The sequence below is a fragment of the Ornithorhynchus anatinus genome, chromosome 3 (assembly GCF_004115215.2).
Source record: "Ornithorhynchus anatinus isolate Pmale09 chromosome 3, mOrnAna1.pri.v4, whole genome shotgun sequence".
In the NCBI taxonomy this organism is placed as follows: domain Eukaryota; kingdom Metazoa; phylum Chordata; class Mammalia; order Monotremata; family Ornithorhynchidae; genus Ornithorhynchus; species Ornithorhynchus anatinus.
In genome coordinates this window covers 81,379,258-81,400,746 of record NC_041730.1, presented here as the reverse complement: position 1 = coordinate 81,400,746, position 21,489 = coordinate 81,379,258, and the positions used below count along the sequence as shown (strand labels likewise).

Genomic DNA, 21,489 nt, shown 5'->3' with positions numbered 1-21,489 from the left:
CCTTGTTTTTTCTAACTCTGCCTTCACCCCCTCTGGCTTCTCTAGCCGATCCTTCTCAGTCTCGTTTCCCAGCTATTCCTCAGGCTCCTATTCCACAACTGTGGGTGTCCCACAAAGCTCTGTTATAGGTCCCCTTAAAACAAAAACTCCTCACTATTGGCTTCAAAGATCTCCATCACCTTGCCACTTATCTCTCCTCCCGTCTCTCCTTCTACATCCCAGCCCACAGACCCCGCTCCTCTGCCTCCTCACTGGACCTCCATCTCGCCTGTCCCGCCGTCGACCCCGGCCGACGTCTGGCCTGGAACGCCCTCTCTCCCCAAATCCGCCAATCACACTTCCCCTCTTCAAAACCCTACTAATGCTCACCTCCTCCAAGAGGCCTTCCTAGAGTAAGCCCCCCTTTTCCTCAGCTCTCCGTCCCCTCCGCATCACCCCGACTCGCTCCCTTTGCTCTACCCATCTCTCCTGCCCCACAACACTTGTGTATGTATGTACATGCCTACAATCTATAATTCTATTTATATTTATGCCTGTTTACTTGTTTTAATATGTACATATCTATAATTCTATTTATTTACATTGATGCCTGTCCACTTGTTTTGATGTCTGTCTCCCCCCCCCTTCTAGACTGTAAGCTTGGTGTGGGCAGGGATTGTCTGTCTTTCTATTGCTGAACTGTACTTCCCAAGTGCTTAGTATAATGTTCTGCACACAGTAGGGGCTGAATAAATACGACTGAATGAAGCTGTCTTCCTCCTACTGATCCACTATCTCTTTCCACAACTCCTCGGCCTGCACTCTTTGTTCCTCTCAACCAACACACTGTGCTTCCTTCTTATCTCTCCCATCACTGTCCCCTAACTACCGGAACTGTCTCCCTGTTCACATCAGACAGACCATGCTTGTTCTATCATCAAAGCCCTTCTGAAATCATGTCTCCTCCAGGAGACCTTTCCTGATCAATTCTAATTTCCCCTGCTTCTATCACCCCATCTGTCACTGCAGCACTTCTGCGGCACCTAAACATTATAGTTCCAACCCACCAGAGCACGTGTATACATCTCATGTATTCTTATTATTTTTCTAGTTGAAATTTATTTCTGTGCCTTTTTCCCTGGCTAGACCATAAACTCCTTGAAGCCACGGATCATAATTCTATTGTAATCTTCCAAGAATTTAGTGTAGTGTTCAGAACAAACCAGGGGCTCAATAAATACTACTGATTTAAACTTTATCCGATTATTTCACAACATCCTAGTAAACTCAATAGGCATCCTGGGTTCTAATGCATTTTATTCCTAGCTTTAGCACTTATGTAGATATTTATCCATAGTCAACTATTTATTAAGTTATTTTATCCTGATATAGCTGCATTACTTTCTGTTAAGTCCTTGTTTCTTCGTCCGGCTACCTCTATTTGTAAATATTTTTCCCCCGTCTCCCCCAGTAAATTACAAACCCCTTGAGGGCAAAGAATGTGTATCCTCCTCCTTTTGCACTCTTCCAAGAGCTCAGTACAGTGCATTGCACTCAGCAATTAATAGGATGGACTGAAGAATAATCATATAATCACTAATTGAATAAATGTATCCCCGATTCCAAAAGCTATGTCACTGAAAATTCTAGCTCAAATTTACAAGTGAGGGAAGTTATGTTAGTCATCATTTTTTTGGCCAGTGTTTTGGGAAAAAAAAAACTATTTGAGGAGCTTTTTAAAATTTTTCAATCAGAACTAATATCTTTATTAATTTACCTGATTAAAGATTTAAAGTACTGTCCTTTTGCAGTGTTGACTCAAAAGAAGAGCAAATAATATAATAATTATTACTTTAATTAAGTGATTACTATGTGCTAAGCCCTGGGGTAGTTACAAGAAGCAGCATGGCCTAGAGGAAAGAGCCACAGGCCTGGGAGTCAGAAGATTTGGGTTCTAATCCTGCCTCCACATTTGTCTGCTCTGTAACCTTGGGTAAGTCACTTCACTCCTCTGTGCCTCAGTTACCTCACCTGCCAAATGGGGATTCAATACTGGTTCTTCCTCCTACTTAGATTATGAGCCCCATGTGGGCTCTGATTGACTTGTATCTACCCCAGTGCTTAGTAGAGTGCTTGGCAAGTGCTTAACAAATACCACTATGATTATTATTATTATTATATTGGACACAGTACCTATCTCACATAAGGCTCATGATCTATCCCTATTTTACAGATGAAGAAACTGAGGCTCAGAGAGGTCAGGTGACTTATCCAAAGTCACAATGTAGGCAGGGGGTGGAGCTGGGCCTCAAACTGTGGTCTCCTGACTTCCAGTCCTGTGCTTTCTACTGGGTCACGGTCCTGGTGGAAGTACCTGGTTTCAGGAAGAAATCCTGTGGGAAACTCTGATCTTAGTCACAATCAGGAGACATAGCTGCCTGTGTTTCTGCGTGACCCCCTACCAAAGAATATTGTTTCCACCCACTGGAAGTAGTTCCTCAGTTATGGCAGGAAGTTCCATGCCTCATTGTGATATGGGGAATTCTGATCCTTCTACAAAGAATACCAGTGGCAAAACTAATATCCTGCTTACCCACTGTACTTACCATCTCTCTGTGCTGCTGCTCCAGCCCAGAAGATTGATCATCTCCTTTTACTGACCCCTAGGTCCCTTCCTTCCTTCCCCAGGTTAACTTCTTGGGATGGATGCCTACTCACTGCTCAGGCTGGGAACTGTTCTACACTGTAAGTTTGTTGTGGAAGGGAAAGTGTCTGGTTATTCTAATACTGTACTCTCCCAAGCACTTAGTACAGGGCTCTACAAAGAGTAAGCACTCAATAAATATGACTGTGACAGTAATGGAACTTATTCTAAAATACAAGCATAAATTACCTCAAGTCTATAAGTGTTTTTTAAAGCACGTTACCTTGAAAAATCTATTTGCATATTGCAACAGAAAAAAAAAATCAATTATGTGTGTTCTGCTCCAATTAGGGAGTTGATTATAATTTATACACTATCACCCTTCAGCTGGGAACTCCAAAAGGGTGGTGGAAGAACTGAACTCTCAGTCCAACCCAAGAAGAGTCCCTTATGGAGTGCCCAAAGTATGCATTGGTACATTTTTCTGGTGAAAATACATTTAAGGCACAATGAGTTTTAAGTAGTGAATTTTATAAGCAGCTATTCTTAAATTGTTCTAGTCTAGTGAAATTACACAATTCTTGATTCCCATAGCTAAGGAAGAATTAACTCTTCTCCCTCTAAAATTCCAAACTAGCTAAATACCCTCTAATGATAGAGAACAATTCATAAAATCCTTACTAATAAGGGAATCCTTCCTCCCTTTGGTTCTACAGTTACCAAAACTAAACAAATGGAATTTAGAAGTTAATTTCTGGCCAGTTCTGATTCGAAGATAAACTAGAAGTTTCAATAGGTGCAGGAAGGCAGTAAGGATGACTCCATTATCAACAATGCTATTTACTCAGTGCTTTTTGTGCGGCGAACATTGTACTAAGCGCTCGGGAGCGTACAATATCACAGAGTTGGTAGACCCATTCCCTGCCCGCAGTGCCTGTACCATAGCTCTTCTGAATGCAATAGTGCTTTAAGATGCTAAACTGTAGTCTACAAAAGCCTAGGCCTCCATCACCTTAGAAATATTTGGGATAAAGTCAACTTCTAAAATTGAGATCAACAAGCTCATTTCTTCTCACGGCACTCAAAGGATGTATTCTGCAATCTGAGGACAGATAATTAAGCAATGATATTTACTGACCATTTTCTGTGCTTAATAATAATAATGATGATGATGATAATGATATTTAAGTGCTTACTATGTACCAGGCACTGTACTAAGCAGTGGGGTGGATACAAGCAAATTGGGTTAGACACAGTCCCTGTCCCACATGGGACTCACAGTGTTAATCCCCATTTTACAGATGAGGTAATGAGGCATAGAGAGGTCAAGTGAGTTGCCCAAGGTCTCACAGCAGACAAGTGGCAGAGCTGGAATTAGAATCCAGGTCCTTCTGACTCCCTGACCTGTGCTTTACCCACTATGTCACGCTGCTTCTCTTTGTCTGCTGTGTGATCTTGGCACATAGTAAGCATTTAATAAATACCATCATTATTATCTTGGGCAAGTGGGACCTGCTAATACAATGGTTAAACCTAACAGGGAAGTAAAAATTACCCTGTAAAATTCCACTCGACCTTGCATCCCCTTCCCTGTTCCTAGAAGTTTTCTGATTTCTCAGCACCCCAAACTCAGCCCTCCTTCCCCCTCAATCTCACTCCATCCTCACATTTTTCTTGATTAGTGACACATGCCATGACCCATTCAAGTTGTGCACTGCTGCCACTGAGAGGTGGGAAGGATTAGGGTTACCAGGATCCCAGCTGGGGCCTCCCCCTCCCTCTGACTGGACACCTCTTCCTTAAACCAAAGCGGCCAGGAGTCTGCTTGCTTTGACCCGGTTACCCACCTTCTTTGTTCGGCTCTGACTTTCCTCTAGCCCCCGGTCAGACATGCCTGGGTTCCATAGACTCTATCCCTCACCCAGGTCCATCAGGAGTTTCCATCCCTGGTATAGCAAGATATACATTCCTGTGCCTCTCTGGCCACATCCTTCTCCCTACTCCTGCTGGCCTCTCCAACTGCTTTCCCTACCATTTAAGAGCGCAGGGTAATGTGTCTGTACCTACCCTGTACTAAGGCTTAAACACTGTGCTACGCAAAGGCTTATTTAACAAATACCCCTCTGCTACTTATTATCGCTGGCTCCCCTCACTGACCATGCTCTACCTTCTTGCCCGCTGCGACCACACACCTTCCTTGTTCCCCATTAGAAGCTCATTTTTGCACCTCTGCCTTCAGAGAGGCCAGGCCCATCACGGAGATCACCTGCGGCAACCCCAGAGTTTCTCACAACAGGTGGCAGAGAGCCTCCAAGGGATGGGGATGAGGCTCGGGGATAAGAGAGGCAGGGGCGGACCCAACAGCACCAGGATCTAGAACTCCTGGGCAATCTGAGGGATGGAAGAGACTGCAGCAGCTGAAACAAGGCCCTAGGGGACAGCTGCTGGAAGCTGGATGGGGCAAAGAGGAACCAGACAGCAATGAAAGGGGAGGTAGCCGGGTCAAGCCAAGTTGGTTCCTCAACACCTGGGACAAGGGAGAGGGTCTGGGACCCAAGCAGGTCTCTGGTCACTGGGATGGAAGCAGCCAGGATGATGTTTTCTTACCTGTTTCCCACCAGCAGCAGCACTGCATGGTTTGAATGTGGTGGTGCATGTGTTACTGATTATATATGTATAGCTCTAGAACTGCTTCAAATGGGGAGGGAAAAGTGTGACACAGGTAAGGGAATTGATTTGGGGACAATGACTGGCCATTATTCTTTCAGAGTTCAGGCCTGCACTTTTTCCTTAACACGGGGTTTTGCAAGAACTCAACCTCTGAGTTATAGGAGAAACGGTTTAAAGAGGTTGGTCAAGAGATTAGTGATTGTTGGAGTAGTGTTGATACAGAAAGGGGCAAAAAAATATTCCCAAGTGTTTAGTATAGTGCTCTGTCCAGTCAGTGCTCAATACGATTGAAATGCCTATTCCAAATCATCTTTTATTATAGTAGTGCCTAGATGGGATTAGTACCGGAGTGATTAAAATCCAATATTTTCAAAGAATGAGGAAAACGTGAAAACGTTTTAATCTTTAGACAAAGTTCAGGAAAGATGAATTCCACCTGTCTCCAATTATTTCAAAACTTAATTGAAAACTCATTTCTCCTTGAAGGTAGACTAACTCAAACCAATTACTGAATCCTGTACATTGGCACAACTCAAAGCAGATGTCAATGTGAAATAATTATTTTAAAATCCATCTAGACAGCTCTGTGCCCATTTCATCTCTTGGTATTTAAACGGAAGCCGCATGGCCTAGTGAAAAGAGCAAGGGCCTGGGAGTAAGAGGACCTGGCTTTTGATTCCATCTTTGCCATTTGCCAGCTGTGGGACAAGGGGCAAGTTACTTAGTGTAAAATGGGGATTAAATACCTGTTCTCCCAGCTTTTTAGACTGTGAGCCCCATATGGGACACGCACTGAGTCCAACCTAATGTCTTCTATCTACCCCAGCACTTAATACAGTGTTTGACCCAGAGAAAGTGTTTAAATACCATAATTACTGTCGTGGGCAGGAAATATGTCTACCGACTCAACTGCACTGTAATAATAATTATGGTATTTGTTTAGGGGAAGCAGCGTGGCTCAGTGGAAAGAGCCCAGGCTTGGAAGTCAGAGGCCATGGGTTCGAATCCCAGCTCTGCCACTTGTCAGCTGACTGTGGGCAAGTCTCTTAACTTCTCTGTGCCTCAGTTACCTCATCTGTAAAATGGGGATTAAGACTGTGAGCCTCACGTGGGACAATCTGATTACCCTGTATCTAGCCCAGTGCTTAGAACAGTGCTCTGCCTATACTAAGTGCTTAAATACCAACTGTATTATTATTATTATTAAATTCATTCAATCTCATTTACTGAGCACTTACTATGTGCAGAGCATTGTACTAAGCGCTTGGAACATACAATTCCGCAACAGATAGAGACAATCCCTACTCAATAATGGGCTCACAGTCTAGAAGGGAGAAGCAGACAACAAAACAAGGAGACGGGCATCGATACCACTTGCTTACTATGCGCCAGGTACTATGCTAAGCACTGGGGTGGATACAAGAAAATCAGGTTGGACACAGTCCCTGTCCCACATGGGGCTCACAGTCTCCCCGGTGCTTAGTACAGTGCTCTTCACACAGCAAGCACTCAAGAGATAACAGTGACTAAGTTCCTGGAGGGTCAGGACTCACCGCTTTTATACATTCAACGATGTACTATGCTCTAGGCATATGCAAAAACGAGGCAGAAAGAATATTAACATCACCACCAACAAAGCCAAGGTAATGAAGATGGGGGCCTTTCGGCGAATACTTACCGAATAATTAGAAATGTAGCCTGATGGGTAGAACTCGGGTGCATTCGCAGACAACTTGGAGGTGATCACGGGAGCCATCAGCACTTGAGGTTTAGCCATGGTCGACCCGGAGCTCATGCTGGAGATTTTCTCTTGCGAAACAGGTGGACTTCTCGTCGGCCTCAGACGTTCTAGGAAAAAGGCCAAAGGGCACGTTCGTTCATTCATTCAATAATATTTGCTGATCGCTATGTGCGGAGCACCGTACTAAGCGCTGGGAATGGGCAACCGATAGGGACCAGCCCTGTCCAATAACGGGCTCCCAGTCTAAACGGGGGAGACGGCCGGCAGAACAAAACAAGAAGAAAACACGTTATGCAGAACCAAACCAAAAGACGTTATGCCCGACCAGTCCTTTGTGTGGTAGCCTGGAACGCGGAATGGGCCTGGCTCGCGTAGAGTCTGGGCACGGGGGTTAAGCAATGTCCTGTTTCCGAGGCGAGGGCAGCAAAACCTTCTCCCGTTTCGGCTTGAGGTTGTTTTAGTCGGATCTACCCCCTGGATCTTAAATGTCTCCCCCAAGACCCCAAATCACTTGCCCGGGAGGGCGGCCTGGGTGGATCTGGGGCGGCTTGAGCACAGGCCCCGAGGGCGGCCCGCTGTCGGGTAGGGACCGTCGCTCTGGGTCGTAGCGTTTGGTCTCTAGGGGCTGCCCGGTTGGGGCGTTTAGAGCAGTGCCGTGCACGGAGGGAGAGCTGAAGAGAAAGCAGGATTGAATGAATGGGGGGTCCTTGGCCTCCTCACCCGCCTCCCAGAAGCCTTCACGGCCGAACCGAACAAAGGCGGCGCGGCCCGGCCCGGCCCGGCCTCGCCTCCCCTGCCCCGGCCTCCCCTGCCCCGGCCGTGGAGGGACAGGAGGCCATTCGCTCGATCGACCGAAGCCGGTAGGGGAACCAACGGGCTGCCGATACCTGCGAGAGGAGCGGTGTGGGCGGGCGGCGTCGGCTCGGCCCGGGGCCCCTGCGACAGGGTGGGCTGGGGCTCCAGGAGGCCGCCGTCAGGACCGACCCCTCGGGCCGGGCCCCGGCCTCGACCCCGGCCGGCCCCGGGGGCCCGGTCGAAACCGTCCGACATGCTCCTCCTCCCGTCCTCCTCGTCGCCGCCGGGGAGGGAGGAGGAGGAGCAGGAGGAACGGGGGGAAGGGGGGAGGAGGAGGAGGAAGAGGCTCGGGGCGGGGCCGCTCGGGCTGAGGAAAAGCGAGGCCGAGGCCTCTCGTCAAGGCCGTGGGCGCCCCCGCCCCCGCGCTGCCGTTGCTATTTCGGCCCGCGAAGCCGGGCCCCGCCTGGCCGCCCACAGCGGCCTCCTGCGGCTCGGAGGGCCCGGGAGTCCACCGGATCGGGCCCGGTCCCGGGGCCCGGGACCGGCCGGGCGCCCGACCACCCCCGGGCCAAAACCCCGCACGGCCGGCCACCCGGGAAACGGAGCACCACCCGACCCATCGCCCCGGATCCCGACAACGGACAAGGACAAATGCCAGGGCGCCCGACTGGCCGGGACGCCTCCTGACAACCGTGGTGCGGCCGGTCCCCAAGGCCCACCGAGCCCTCCGTCCCCCGGGCGCCTTGGAATCATCAGTCATGATCGCCTTTCCCTCCTCTATGCGCCCATTCTACAGAGGTAGGGATTGTGCTCCCCTTCTACAGAGGTGGGGACTATGTTCCCCTTCTACCGAGGTAGGGACTGTGCTCCCCTTCTACAGAGGTAGGGACTGTGCTCCCCTTCTACAGAGGTAGGGACTTTGTTCCCCTTCTACAAAGGTAGGGACTATCCTCCCATTCTACAGAGGTAGGGATTATGCCCCCCTTCTACAGAGATAGGGACTGTGTTCCCCTTCTACAGAGGTAGGGACTATGTTCCCCTTCTACAGAGGTAGGGACTATGTTCCCCTTCTACAGAGGTAGGGACTGTGCTCCCCTTCTACAGAGGTAGGGACTGTAGGGACTGTGCTCCTATTCCACAGAGGAGGAACCCAAGGCTCAGAGAGGCCTGGGGACTTGCCCGAGGGACCACGGCCGGACGGCTGGAAAAAGCAAAGGCTGGGAGACGGAAGACCTGGGTTTGAATCCCCACACCAGGCCGTACCTCACTCTGCTGCCTGGATCATTTTCTGGAAAAAAAAAAACCCACCCAAAACATTCAGTCCACCTCTCCTCACTCCTCAAGATCCTTCAGTGGTTGTCCATCCATCTCTACACCAAACAAAAAATCCTATTATCAGCTTTATCCGTTCTCCCCCTCTTACCTTACGCAGTGTGAATACTTGGCTCCACGTACCATACACATCCCAGAGCGAATTTATGACTGAAGATGAGACTTTCAGAAGACGGTGTGTACATGGAGTCACTTTGGGATGGAAATAACTTGACGACATTTGGCACATATATACTTGACTCCTCTGATGCCTGCCTACTTCCATCTCACCTCATCACGGAGCCCCTTTTGAGGCTGACAGACCATCACTCTCCTCACCTTCAAATCCTTATTAAAATCCCTCCTTCAAGATGACTCCCCCCCCCCTTCTTTTAAATGGTATTTGTTAAGTGCCTGCTTTATGTCAAACACTGCTCTAAGCACTGGGGTAATAATAATGGTGGCAGTTGTTAAGTGCTTACTATGTGCCAAGCACCATTCTAAGCGCTGGGGTACATATAAGGTAATCAGGTTGTCCCACGTGGGGCTCACAGTCTTCATCCCCATTTTCCAGATGAGGTAACTGAGGCACAGAGAAGTGAAGTGACTTGCCCAAATTCACACAGCTGTCAAGGGACAGAGTCAGGATTAGAACCCATGACCTCTGACTCGCAAGCCTGGGCTCGTTCCACGCTGCTTCTCCGAGTTAATCAAGAAGTAGGTACAGACACAGTCTCACCCATGTCCTGCCTCCGGCCCAGAATGCCCTCCCTCTTCATATCCGGCAGATAATTCCACTCCCCACTTTTTTGAAGGTACATCTCCTCCAAGAGGCCTTCCCTGACTAAGCCTCCATTTCCTTTTCTCTCGCTCCCTTCTGCGTCACCCTGATTTGCTCCCTTTATTCACCCCCCAACCCCACAGCACATAGGTACGTATCCATAGTTCAATTATATTAATGTCTGTCTCCCTTCGAGACTGTAAGCTTGTTGTAAGCAAGGAACTTGTCTGTTAGAGTGTACTCTCCCAAGTGCTTACTACAGTGCTCTGCACAAATTAGCTGCTCAATAAATATAATTGATTAATTGGAGCTCAAAGTCTATATAGGAGGGAGAACAGATATTGAATCCCCATTTCACAGTTGAAGAAACTGAGGCACAGAGAAGTTAAGTGATTTGGCCATGGTCACACAGCAGGCAGGGGGAGAGCTGGGATTAGAACCCAAATCCCCCGACTCAATCATATCTACTGCACACTTACCATGTGAAGAGCACTGTACTAAATGCTTGGGAGAGTACAATAGAACAGAATTGGTAGACGTTTCCTGCCCACAGAGCTTGTAGTCTAAAGGGACAGAGACAGTTAAAAAAAAAATTATGGCTATGTTCATAAGTGCTGATGGTAGGGTGAATAAAGGGTACAAAGCCAAGTTCAAGAGCGACACAGAAGGGAGACGGAGTAGAAGAAATGAGGATTTGGTCGGAGATGGCCATTTGGAGAAGATGTGATTTTTAAAAAGGTTTTGAAAGTGGAAAGAGTGACTCTCGGAGATGAAGGGGAAGGAGTTCCAGACCAGAGCCAGGGTGTGAGCGAGGGGACAACGGCGAGTTAGAATGGATGAAGTACAGTGAATAAGTTGGCGTTTGGGGAGCGAAATGTGTGGGCTGGGTTATAGTAGGAAATTGGAGAGGAAAGATAGGAGAGAGCAAGGTGATTGAATGCTTTAAAACCAATTGTAAGGAGTTTCTCTTGAAGGCAGAGATGGATGGGCAACCACTGGAGATTCTTGAGGAGTGGGGAAACTTGGACTGAATGAAGAAAAGTGATCCGGGCAGCAAAGTATAGACTGGAGTGGGGAGAGACAGGAAGGTTAGCAAGGAGAATGATCCAGTAATCAAGGTGGGATTAGGATAAATGCTTGGATTAGCGTGGTAGCAGTTTGGAAGGAGAGGAAAGGGCGGATTTTACTGATGTCGTTCGTGAAGGCTGAACCAACAGGATTTGGTGACGGATCGAATATGTGGGTTGAATGAGAGAGATGAGCCGAGGATAATGCCAAGGTTGTGGGCTCGTGAGACAGGGAGGGTGATGGTGCTGTCAACAGTGATGGGAAAATCGAGCCGTGTTCCCGGATCCCGTGGCCTTTCCAATGTTGCCTTCCCTGACTGAGCCCTCGTTTCCCCTGTCTCCCCTCCCCTGTGCTTGGACTACACACTTGGATCTTTACCCCTTAAGCACTCTGATACTCACCCAGCCCCCAGAGCACTTATATATATGGTATTTGTATTTGTTAAGCGCTTACTATGTGCAGAGCACTGTTCTAAGCGCTGGGTAGACATAGGGGAATCAGGTTGTCGCACACGGGGCTCACAGTCTTAATCCCCATTTGACAGATGAGGTAACTGAGGCCCAGAGAAGTTAAGTGACTTGTCCACAGTCACACAGCTGACAAGTGGCAGAGCCAGGATTCGAACTCATGACATCTGACTCCAAAGCCCGTGCTCTTTCCACTGAGCCACGCTGCTTCTCTCTATATATGTCCTTATACTCTATTATTGTCTCTATCTGAAATTTATTTTAACATCTGCTTCTCCCTGAAGACTGTAAGCTCTTTACCAGTGGAGATCACATCTACCAACTATTGTATTTTCCAAAGTGATTAGTTCAGTGCCCTGCCCACAGTAAGCGCTCAATAAATACCATTGATCAACTGAATAATTCTTCTCATTTCCAGGCCCACACTCTTTCCCCTTGACCAAACTTATCTTCTTTTTGTCTGCACTCTAAACATCTGCTCTAGACTCTTTTCCTCACCCTGCCCCCACCCAAGAAGGAAAAAGAACAAAGTTGCTTTGAAATCACATCTTATATAAACTGTGACTCTACCGTGAACCGTATAACCTTCCCAGAAAAACTCACGTCCCTGGCCACCGTTTTCTACATTGTGTAAATCCGTCATCCGTCTTTAATGTTTAAGGATTTATTTAAACCCACCCTCCGTACTTTTGAATATATGTATATTTAATTGTCCATTCTATTATGTATCTTATATAAACTATTAGTAAATATTTTTACGGTGAACTCCTTGCGGGAAGGGAACATATCACCTCTTTTTGAACTTCCAAAGCAGCCAGTTCAGTGATTTGCTACAAGTGGGGCACTCACTAAAAATGTAACACTCTGGGCATGTCACTCCCCTTCTCAAAAACCTCTAGTGGTTGCCTATCAACCTTGGCATGAAACAAAAACTCCTCACTCTTGACTTCGAAGCTCTCCATCACCTTGCCCCCTCCTACCTCACCTCCCTTCTCTCTTTCTACTGCCCACCCCAAACACTCCGCTCCTCTGCTGCTCACCTCCTCACGGTCCCCCGTTCACGCCTATCCTGCCGTCAACCCCTGGCCCACATCCTACAGCTCCCTCCTTACATCCGCCAAACTTACTCTCTTTCCCCCTTCAAAGCCCTACTGAGAGCCCACCTCCTCCAAGAAGCCTTCCCAGACTGAGCCCCCCTTTCCCTCTGCTCTCTGTCGTCTCCCCTCCCCGCCACCCCCGCCTGCTCCTCCCCCTTCCCCTCCCCTCAGCACTGTGCTCATTTGTAGATATTTATTACCCTATTTATTTTGTTATGAGGTGCCCATCCCCTTGATTTTATTTATCTTGATGATGTCTTGGTCAGACATCAGAAGGATTTGAAAGACATTTGAAGACATCTTGGTCAGAAGAGGGTCAGTTCTTGGCCCTCTTCTGTTCTCCATTTACACTCACTCCCTCGGTGAACTCATTCGCTCTCACGGCTTTGACTACCATCTCTACGCAGATGACACGCAGATCTACATCTCCGCCCCTGTCCTCTCCCCCTCCCTTCGGGCTCGCATCTCCTCCTGCCTCCGGGACGTCTCCACCTGGATGTCGGCCCGCCACCTAAAACTCAATGTGAGCAAGACTGAGCTCCTCATCTTCCCTCCCAAACCCGGTCCTCTCCCAGACTTCTCTATCACCGTTGATGGCACGACCGTCCTTCCCGTCTCTCAGGCCCACAATCTCGGTGTCATCCTTGACTCGTCCCTCTCGTTCACCCCACACATCCTATCCGTTACCGAGACCTGCCGGTTTCACCTCTACAATATCGCCAAGATCCGCCCTTTCCTCTCCACCCAAACGGCTACCTTACTGTTACGGGCTCTCGTTATATCCCGGCTAGACTACTGTGTCAGCCTTCTCTCTGACCTCCCTTCCTCCTCTTTCGCCCCGCTCCGGTCTATTCTTCACTCCGCTGCCCGGCTCATCTTCCTGCAGAAACGATCTGGGCATGTCACTCCCCTTCTTAAACAACTCCAGTGGTTGCCTATCGACCTCCGCTCCAAACAAAAACTCCTCACTCTAGGCTTCAAGGCTCTCCATCATCTTGCCCCTTCCTACCTCTCCTCCCTTCTCTCTTTCTACCGCCCACCCCGCATGCTCCGCTCCTCTGCCGCCCACCTCCTCGCCGTCCCTCGGTCTCGCCCATCCTGCTGTCGACCCCTGGGTCACGTCCTCCCGCGGTCCCGGAACGCCCTCCCTCCTCACCTCCGCCAAACTGATTCTCTTCCCCTCTTCAAAACCCTACTTAAAACTCACCTTCTCCAAGAGGCGTTCCCAGACTGAGCTCCTCTTCTCCCTCTACTCCCTCTGCCATCCCCCCTTTACCTCTCTGCAGCTAAGCTCTCATTTTCCCCTTTTCCCTCCGCTCCTCCACCTCTCCCTTCCCATCCCCACAGCACTGTACTCGTCCGCTCAACTGTATATATTTTCGTTACCCTATTTATTTTGTTAATGAATTGTACATCGCCTCGATTCTATTTAGTTGCCATTGTTTTTACGAGATGTTCTTCCCCTTGACGCTGTTTAGTGTCATTGTTCTTGTCTGTCCGTCTCCCCCGATTAGACCGTAAGCCCGTCAAACGTCAGGGACCGTCTCTATCTGTTGCCGACTTGTTCATCCCAAGCGCTTAGTACAGTGCTCTGCACATAGTAAACACTCAGTAAATACTATTGAATGAATGTCTTGTTTTTGTTTTGTTCTGTTTTGCTCTGTCGTCTGTCTCCCCCATTTAGATTGTGAGCCTGTCATTGGGCAGGGATTGTCTCTGTTGCTGAATTGTACATTCCAAGCTCTTAGTATAGTGTTTTGCACATAGTAAGTGCTCAATAAATACTAGTGAATGAATGAATGTTAGCTCATTGTGGGCAGAAAATATGTCTGATTATAAGTATATTGTACTCTCCCAAGTACTTAGTACAGTGCTTTGCACATAGTAAGCACTCAGTATATGTGATTGAATGAATTACTGCTACTACTAATACCACCACAGAGTGGCACAGGGTAGCTGTATTCTCTAATCCCACTTGGCAATTGACATGAAAAAGAAAATAAAAATTGTATGAACATAGAATTGTCTAGGAAACCACTGAGACAAAAAAAAACCCAGGAAAAAATAATTGTCACTGCCTGTCATTTTTCAGGTTGTGTTCTCAACGTGGAGTTTGTTCTGACATTTTACAGTACATTTACTTCCCCTTTTTAAGAGTTCATGGAGAAAATTATAAATTAAATGTAATATTTTTTAGATAATTAGACATAATCCTGATATATAAAGTAAATGACAGTGAGTCACTTCATTCAGGACAATACTGAGGATTGACTTTACAATTTTTAAGATTCAAAATGTTAGCATAAAATATTTTGCAGTTCTTCAAGAGAACTGAGAACTGGAGGCATAAGAGTTTTGAGGAAACACGAAGTAGTCACATGGCTTTGCAAAGGTCACAGTGAGTAAAGGTCAGTGCTGGGAATAGAAGACAAATTTTATGACACCTAACTGGGGAAACCGCAAAAGGCAGTCATCAAGCATCAATCTTCCAGGATTTGAGTAATGATCATTATATTAACAATAATAATAATAATCATGGTATTTGTTAAGTGCTTACTCTGTGCCAAGCACTGTACTAAGCACTGACATAGATACAATATAATCAGGTACCCCATGGGGCTCACAGTCCAAGAAGGAGGGAGAACTGGTTTCCCCTTGACTCTATTTATTGCCATTGTTCTTGTTTGTCCGTCTCCCCCGATTAGACTGTAAGCCCGTCAAACGGCAGGGACTGTCTCTATCTGTTGCCGACTTGTTCATCCCAAGCGCTTAGTACAGTGCTCTGCACATAGTAAGCGCTCAATAAATACTATTGAATGAATGAACTGGTCTTGATCCCATTTTGCAGATGAGGGATCTGAGGCACTAAGAAGTTTAGTGACTTGACCAAAGTCACACAACAGGTAAGTGGGGGAGCCGGGATTAGAACCCAGGTCTTCTGATTCCCAGGCCTGTGTTCTTTCCACTAGGCCATACTATGTTTTTAGGCTTTCCACTAGGCTTTTCTCCCCTGAATTAATTTTCCAAGACGTTTTGGAAATCCATCTATTTGGATTAGCGAAGTAACTAGGTCCTTCAAAACTTGGATGAATGTTTTTTTCCCAGAAACTGTTGCGACGAGTTTTCTTTGATGTGAGTTTTCAAAAATGGGTTTATTTAGCACCTTTCAGCAATAAGCTCAAGGGTTTTAAATATCGTACTATGCAGAAACTGAGCACCTGTCAAAAGATTTCAGTGAACACTTCCTGACATTTCTCTGTCCCTCCTACTTAATCTCCCCAGTTTTATGTAGAGAAGCAGCATGGCTTAGTGGAAAGAGCATGGGCTTGGGAGTCAGAGGTTGTGGGTTTGAATCCCAACTCCATCACTTGTCAGCTGTGTGACTTTGGGCAAGTAACTTAATTAATTTGTGCCTCAGTTACCTCATCTGTAAAATGGGAATTAAGACTGTGAGCCCCACGTGGGACAACCTGATTACCTTGAATCTACCCCAATGCTTAGAACAGTGTTTGGCACATAGTTAGCGCTTAACTAATATCACAATTATTATCCATTAAGGAGTGACGAACTCCTTGTAGGTAAGGAATGTGTTACTTGCTTTTTGTTACTTCTCAAGCACTTGAGTACTCAATAATATATATCCCCCAACTGCTACTTCAGGCCTTCTGAACCTCCTAAACATGGAAGTTGTTACCGTAACACGCATAGCACTTATCTACATGTCTTATATGCTCTCTCACTCTCACTACTTGTAATTTATTTTAGTGTCTGTCTCCCCCTCTAGACTGGAAGTCCCATAAAGGCAGGGATTGGGTCTTCTAACTCTTTGGTTTGCTCCCAAGTGCTCAGTGCAGTACTCTGTCCACAGTAAGCAGTCAGTAGTTGCTATTGATTGATGAACTGATTGATGTAAAGCAAAGGAAAGAAGTTTGGAAAGAGGAGAGGTAGATAGTTTAATCGGCTGTGAAGCCACTGGCGTCAAGGTATTTCATGAACTCTCCATCTTACCTTATTGGCTCTCTTCACCCACTTTTCCCATGCTCACCTTCTAATTGTAAATCTTGGGCTGACTTAATCCCTCTGCGTTATGCTGCTCCCCAAGTCTGTAACTCCCCTCTTTTTTTCATGGTATTTAAGTGTTTACTATTTCCCAGGTAGTATATCAAGCGCTGTGGTAGATGCAAGATAGATGGGACACGGTCCATGTCCCTTGTGGGGCTCACAAAATTAGCCCCCATTTTACTGATGAGATAACTGAGGCACAGAGAAATAAAGTAACTCGCCCAAGGTTACAAAGCAGACAAGTGGCAGAGCTGGGATTAGAACCCAGGTCCTTCCTACTCCCAGGCCCTTGCTCTTTGTGTCAGACCATGCTGCGCTCCTTGAATCTACCAGATCTCACCTTTAGAGCCCTCCTAAAATCTCAACTCTTCCAGGAAGCCTTGGACCGATGCCCATCCTTGTGTTCCGTTGGCCCATTCTCATCCCTTCCATAGATTTATTTATATGTTGTTTTCATATTTGTAAGGGGAACATTGGAGACAAAGGAGTCGGTTTAGAACTGGGGAACATTAGGTTTGAACTCGCTGTGGTCAGGGAACATGTCTCCCAACTACATTACATCGTACTGTCCCAAAAAGTGCAGTGCTGTGCACACAGTAAGTGCTCAATAAATACGATCGATTGACTGATTGATTAAAAGACAAGGAAATAATGCAGAAGTGATTCAATAGCTCAGGAACGGGGCAGACCAGTTCTTACATGTGTGATGTTAACATTTTGATTTAAGAATTTCATTCATTCATTCAATCGTACTTACTGAGCGCGTACTATATGCAGAGCACTGTACTAAGCACTTGGGAAAGTACAGTACAACAATAGACAGGCATATTCCCTGTCCACAGTGAGCTTAGAGTTTTGAGGGGGGAGGCAGACATCAATACAAATAAATACATTACTGTTATGTACATAAGTGCAGTGGGGCTGGGACGGGGTTGAAGAACAAAGGAAGCAAGTCAGGGTTACACAGAAGGGAGAGGGAGAAGAGGAAAGTGGAGCTTAGTCTGGGAAGGCCTCTTGGAGGAGATGTGCCTTCAATAAGGCTTTCTATTACATCTCTTTTAATCAAAAATAGAATGGGAATTACAGTTCTGAATTCTTGCTTTTTTAGACAACCATCATTCACTCTGCTTGATTTATCCTTTTGGCTGACACTTTTCACTTGTTGTATTCTTAAAGTTAACCATGTAGTTGAACTGGACAATTATTAGAACCTGGATTTAATTCCTCCAACTCCCAGGACTCATTGTTTCATGATTATACTCAGCCAGAAGGTGCAGAAAGGACCTAAACATCCTGTGGACAAAATAATGGTCTTGTCCCGATTCATAATGAGCTGAACCTTCTTCATTAGGGTGGAGCGAAACAAGTTAACTGCAGCCACACCTCCTCATGTGCTCTTGGTCTCCCCTCCACCACGGCTAAGCCAACTGCCTTCCCTCCTCTCCAACCAGGGCCCCTGCCTCTCGGGTGGATGCCGGGCCAAGGATAAACAACGAGCGGCTGAGCTTCTCGGACCCTCTTTATCGGGTTTGGGGGAAAAAAAAATATAACTATGGCAGCCTTATGCCTCCCTGCACAGAATATGTACACTGTTTTCCTTCTCTAGGAGCTTACGTTCAGCGGCGGCTTTACCAATCAGCTAATAGGAATGATAATAGTGGTATTTGCTAAGCACTTACTATGTGCCGAGTACTGTTCTAAACACTGGGTTAGATACAAGATCATCTGGATGGACCTTTTCCAAAATGCGTTCAATACCTCGTTTTGTTCTCACATCATCCCTGTGAACGTGGGAGAGGCAGAAATTTTTCTCCCCTGTTTGTAGGCGAGGAAACTGAGGTCCAGAGAGGTTTAAGTGATATGCCTGTGGGCAAGCAGGAGACTAATGGCAGATCTGAGACTAGAATTTAAGTCTCCTGACTTCTTATTCCTTCTTCTTCCATTAAACCATGCTTTATTTTATTACAGTGCTACACACTAGTACAGTGCTCTGCATACAGTAAGCGCTCAATAAATACCATTGATTGATTGATTATGTTGCTCTATTTACCGTCTCTTTGATGAGAAGCGATGTGGCTAGTGGACAGAGCCAGGGTCTAGGAGTCAGGGGACTTCAATTCTAATCCCACTTCCGGCATGTGCTTGCAGTGAGACTTGGGAAAGTCAATTCACTTTACTGTGACTCAGTTTCCTTATCTTTAAAATTTGTTCTCCCATTTAGACTGTGAGCCCCATGAGGGACAGGGACTGTGTCTAGTCTGACTGTATTTACACCAGCACTCAAGTACAGTCTCCGGGCACTTAGTAAGTGCTTAAATTCCACTATTATTGATATCACCACTACACTCACCTGCCCCCAACCTGGAGCTCCTTGCCCCTTCAAATCATCATCATCGTCATAATCCATGGTATTTATTGAGTGCTTATAATATACAAGGAGCTGTACTGAGTGCTTCGGAAAGTACAGAGCAACAGAGTTGGTAGACACATTCCCTGCCAACCACGAGCTTACAGCTTTCAACCTTCACAGCAGCGTGGCTCAGTGGAAAGAGCCTGGGCTTCGGAGTCAGAGGTCATGGGTTCAATTCCCAGCTCTGCCACTTGTCAGCTGTGTGACTGTGGGCAAGTCACTTAACTCCTCTGTGCCTGTTACCTCATCTGTAAAATGGGGATTAACTGTGAGCCTCATGTGGGACAACCTGCTTACCCTGTATCTACCCCAGCGCTTAGAACAGTGCTCTGCACATAGTAAGCGCTTAGTAAATACCAACATTATTATTATTATTATCTGACAGACCAGCAGCTCTCCCCATTTACTTTGGGGAGTTTAAGGGAAATGGTTGGGGGAAGTGAATGCCCAAGTGCTTGGTAACGTGGAAGTGCTAAAATGGCAGCAGGCAGGGAAATAGGGTGGAGAGATGAGCTGTTAACCAGGGAAGGTCTTCTGGAGGAGGTGTGATTTCTGAAGGGCTCTGAAGATGGGGGAGAGCCCCATCTTGCAGGATGTCAAGGGGGAAGAGAATTCCAAGCAGGAGGGAGGGTGTGAGCAAGAAAGAGGTTTAACAGGAAGAGAGATGGGAGTAGAGCAGTAAATTGATAATAGAGAAGCAGTGTGGCTCAATGGAAAGGGCAGGGCACGGGTTTGGAAGTCAGAGGTCATGGATTCTAATCCCAGCTCCGCCACTTGTCAGCTGTGTGACTTTGGGCAAGTCACTTAACTTCTCTGTGCCTCAGTTCCCTCATTTGTAAAATGGGGATTAAGACTGTGAGCCCCTCGTGGGATAACCTGATTACCTTGTAATACCCCTCCCCCCACCACTTAGAACAGTGCTTGGCACATAGTAAGTGCTAAACAAATACCATCATCATCATCATCATAGAAGAGTGAAGTGTGCCGGCCTTTAAACTGTAAGCACGTTGTGGACAGGGAACATGTCTACTTAACTCTGTTATATTGTGCTCTCCCAAGTGCTTAGTACAGTGCTCCACACATGGTAAGCACTCAATGAATATGATTGATTGATCGATTGAGTTGTACTGGGAGATACAAGATAATCCAAATGGACATAGACCCTGTCCCAAATGGAGCTACTGATTTAAAAGGGAAGGAGAAAAAGTATTTTAACCCCATTTTACAAATGAGGAAACTGATGCAAAAGAAGTTGTGACTTGCTCAAGATCATATACCCGGCAAGTGGAGGAGCCAGACGAATTTGGGTCTCCTAATTTTCATTCCTGTGTGCTTCCTAAAGCGCTTTTAAAAGCTTCCCAAAGCACATTTAAAGTTTGAATTAATATGTTTCAACTACTGTAATTTGGCCTTCAAGAAGGACCAAAGTCAGGGTGGGAGTGGTCGCCCCCGGATAAAAACCTGCAGCAGGGGGTAGTTGAGTAACAACTTTCCAACCATTTCCTTGCCCCAGGCTAAAAATAGCATCTAGTTAAAAGGCACGATTAGGTGCCCTGCACTTGGAAATTTTATAGGTGAAATGCAAGACTAAATATGGGGACAGAAAAAGTTCCACCCTGAAAAAGAATACCCACGGTATCCTCTCCCTCCAGGATAGCTGCTGAAGTCCATAGAAATGGCCCCAGAATACAGACACGTCTTTCTCCGGGGCGAATCTCCTTACTCTGTGCCAGGAGGTGTGTTAAGTGTGCTTATTTTGTCTTTTAGATTGGAGGAGGACAGGAGCTTTCAGCATTTCTTCATTTTATACAATTTCTAACGCAAACCAAACTTTTTCAGGTGGGGAATTAAATTTTTTCAAATGATGATAAATTCGATTTTGAATTAGTTTTACCATTGAATTTTTTTTAAAATTCGTTTCATTGAAACTGACAGTGACACTTCACAGCAATGCAAATGATTTTATTTTGACACGACTGAGGGTAGCTCTACTGGAATAGTTGTGATCCTTCCTGCCACCTGAAAGGCTTAAGGGGCCATCTTTTGGCCAGGAGGGGACCCTGGCGGTGCAGCAGGGAGAGGCTGCCCAGCTTCATTTTCCTTCTCTTCTTCCTTCTCCTCCTCCTCCCCTTCCTCCTCTTTGGAAGCAGACATTGCTACCGCTATCTTGTGTAAGGTGATTACCATCGGTTCCCTAAATTTCCGGGCATGGAAAATAACGGGATGTTACTTGCATCACCCTGGACAGGCACCGTAACAGTGACTCACAAGCACCATTTTTGCATAAGAATGTTTATTTTGCCTGAATTTAGACTGTTTCTCCAGGGGAGACTGTGATTCCCCGTCGCTTCTGAATCTTTGCGCTCCCTTTCCTACGTCTCTCTGAACAGCAGATTTTGGCGGGGGGTGGGGGCGGTGGGGGGAGGATGGATGCCAGAAATGAAACGACTGGACGGAAAGGCCT

The 21,489-nt window shown here is 46.7% G+C and overlaps 1 protein-coding gene and 1 long non-coding RNA gene across 4 annotated transcripts in view; one reads left to right on the top strand and one right to left on the bottom strand.

The window, feature by feature from the left end:
• Positions 1–8,084, bottom strand: part of PAIP1 (poly(A) binding protein interacting protein 1) — a 31,615-nt gene extending 23,531 nt beyond the window's left edge. For all 3 annotated transcript variants that reach the window (XM_029060082.1, XM_029060083.1, XM_029060084.2), the window contains exons 1-2: positions 7,922–8,084; positions 6,972–7,141 (exon numbers count right to left, since the gene is read on the bottom strand). In XM_029060082.1, the coding sequence (XP_028915915.1) occupies positions 6,972–7,141; positions 7,922–8,084 (333 nt within the window). The remainder of the gene's footprint in view (positions 1–6,971; positions 7,142–7,921) is intronic.
• Positions 8,085–8,366: 282 nt separating this feature from the next.
• LOC114810123 lies at positions 8,367–9,515 on the top strand. Its single transcript, XR_003757846.2, has 2 exons — positions 8,367–8,627; positions 9,262–9,515. It is a non-coding gene; the product is annotated as an uncharacterized LOC114810123 (long non-coding RNA).
• The last annotated feature ends 11,974 nt before the right edge of the window (positions 9,516–21,489 follow it).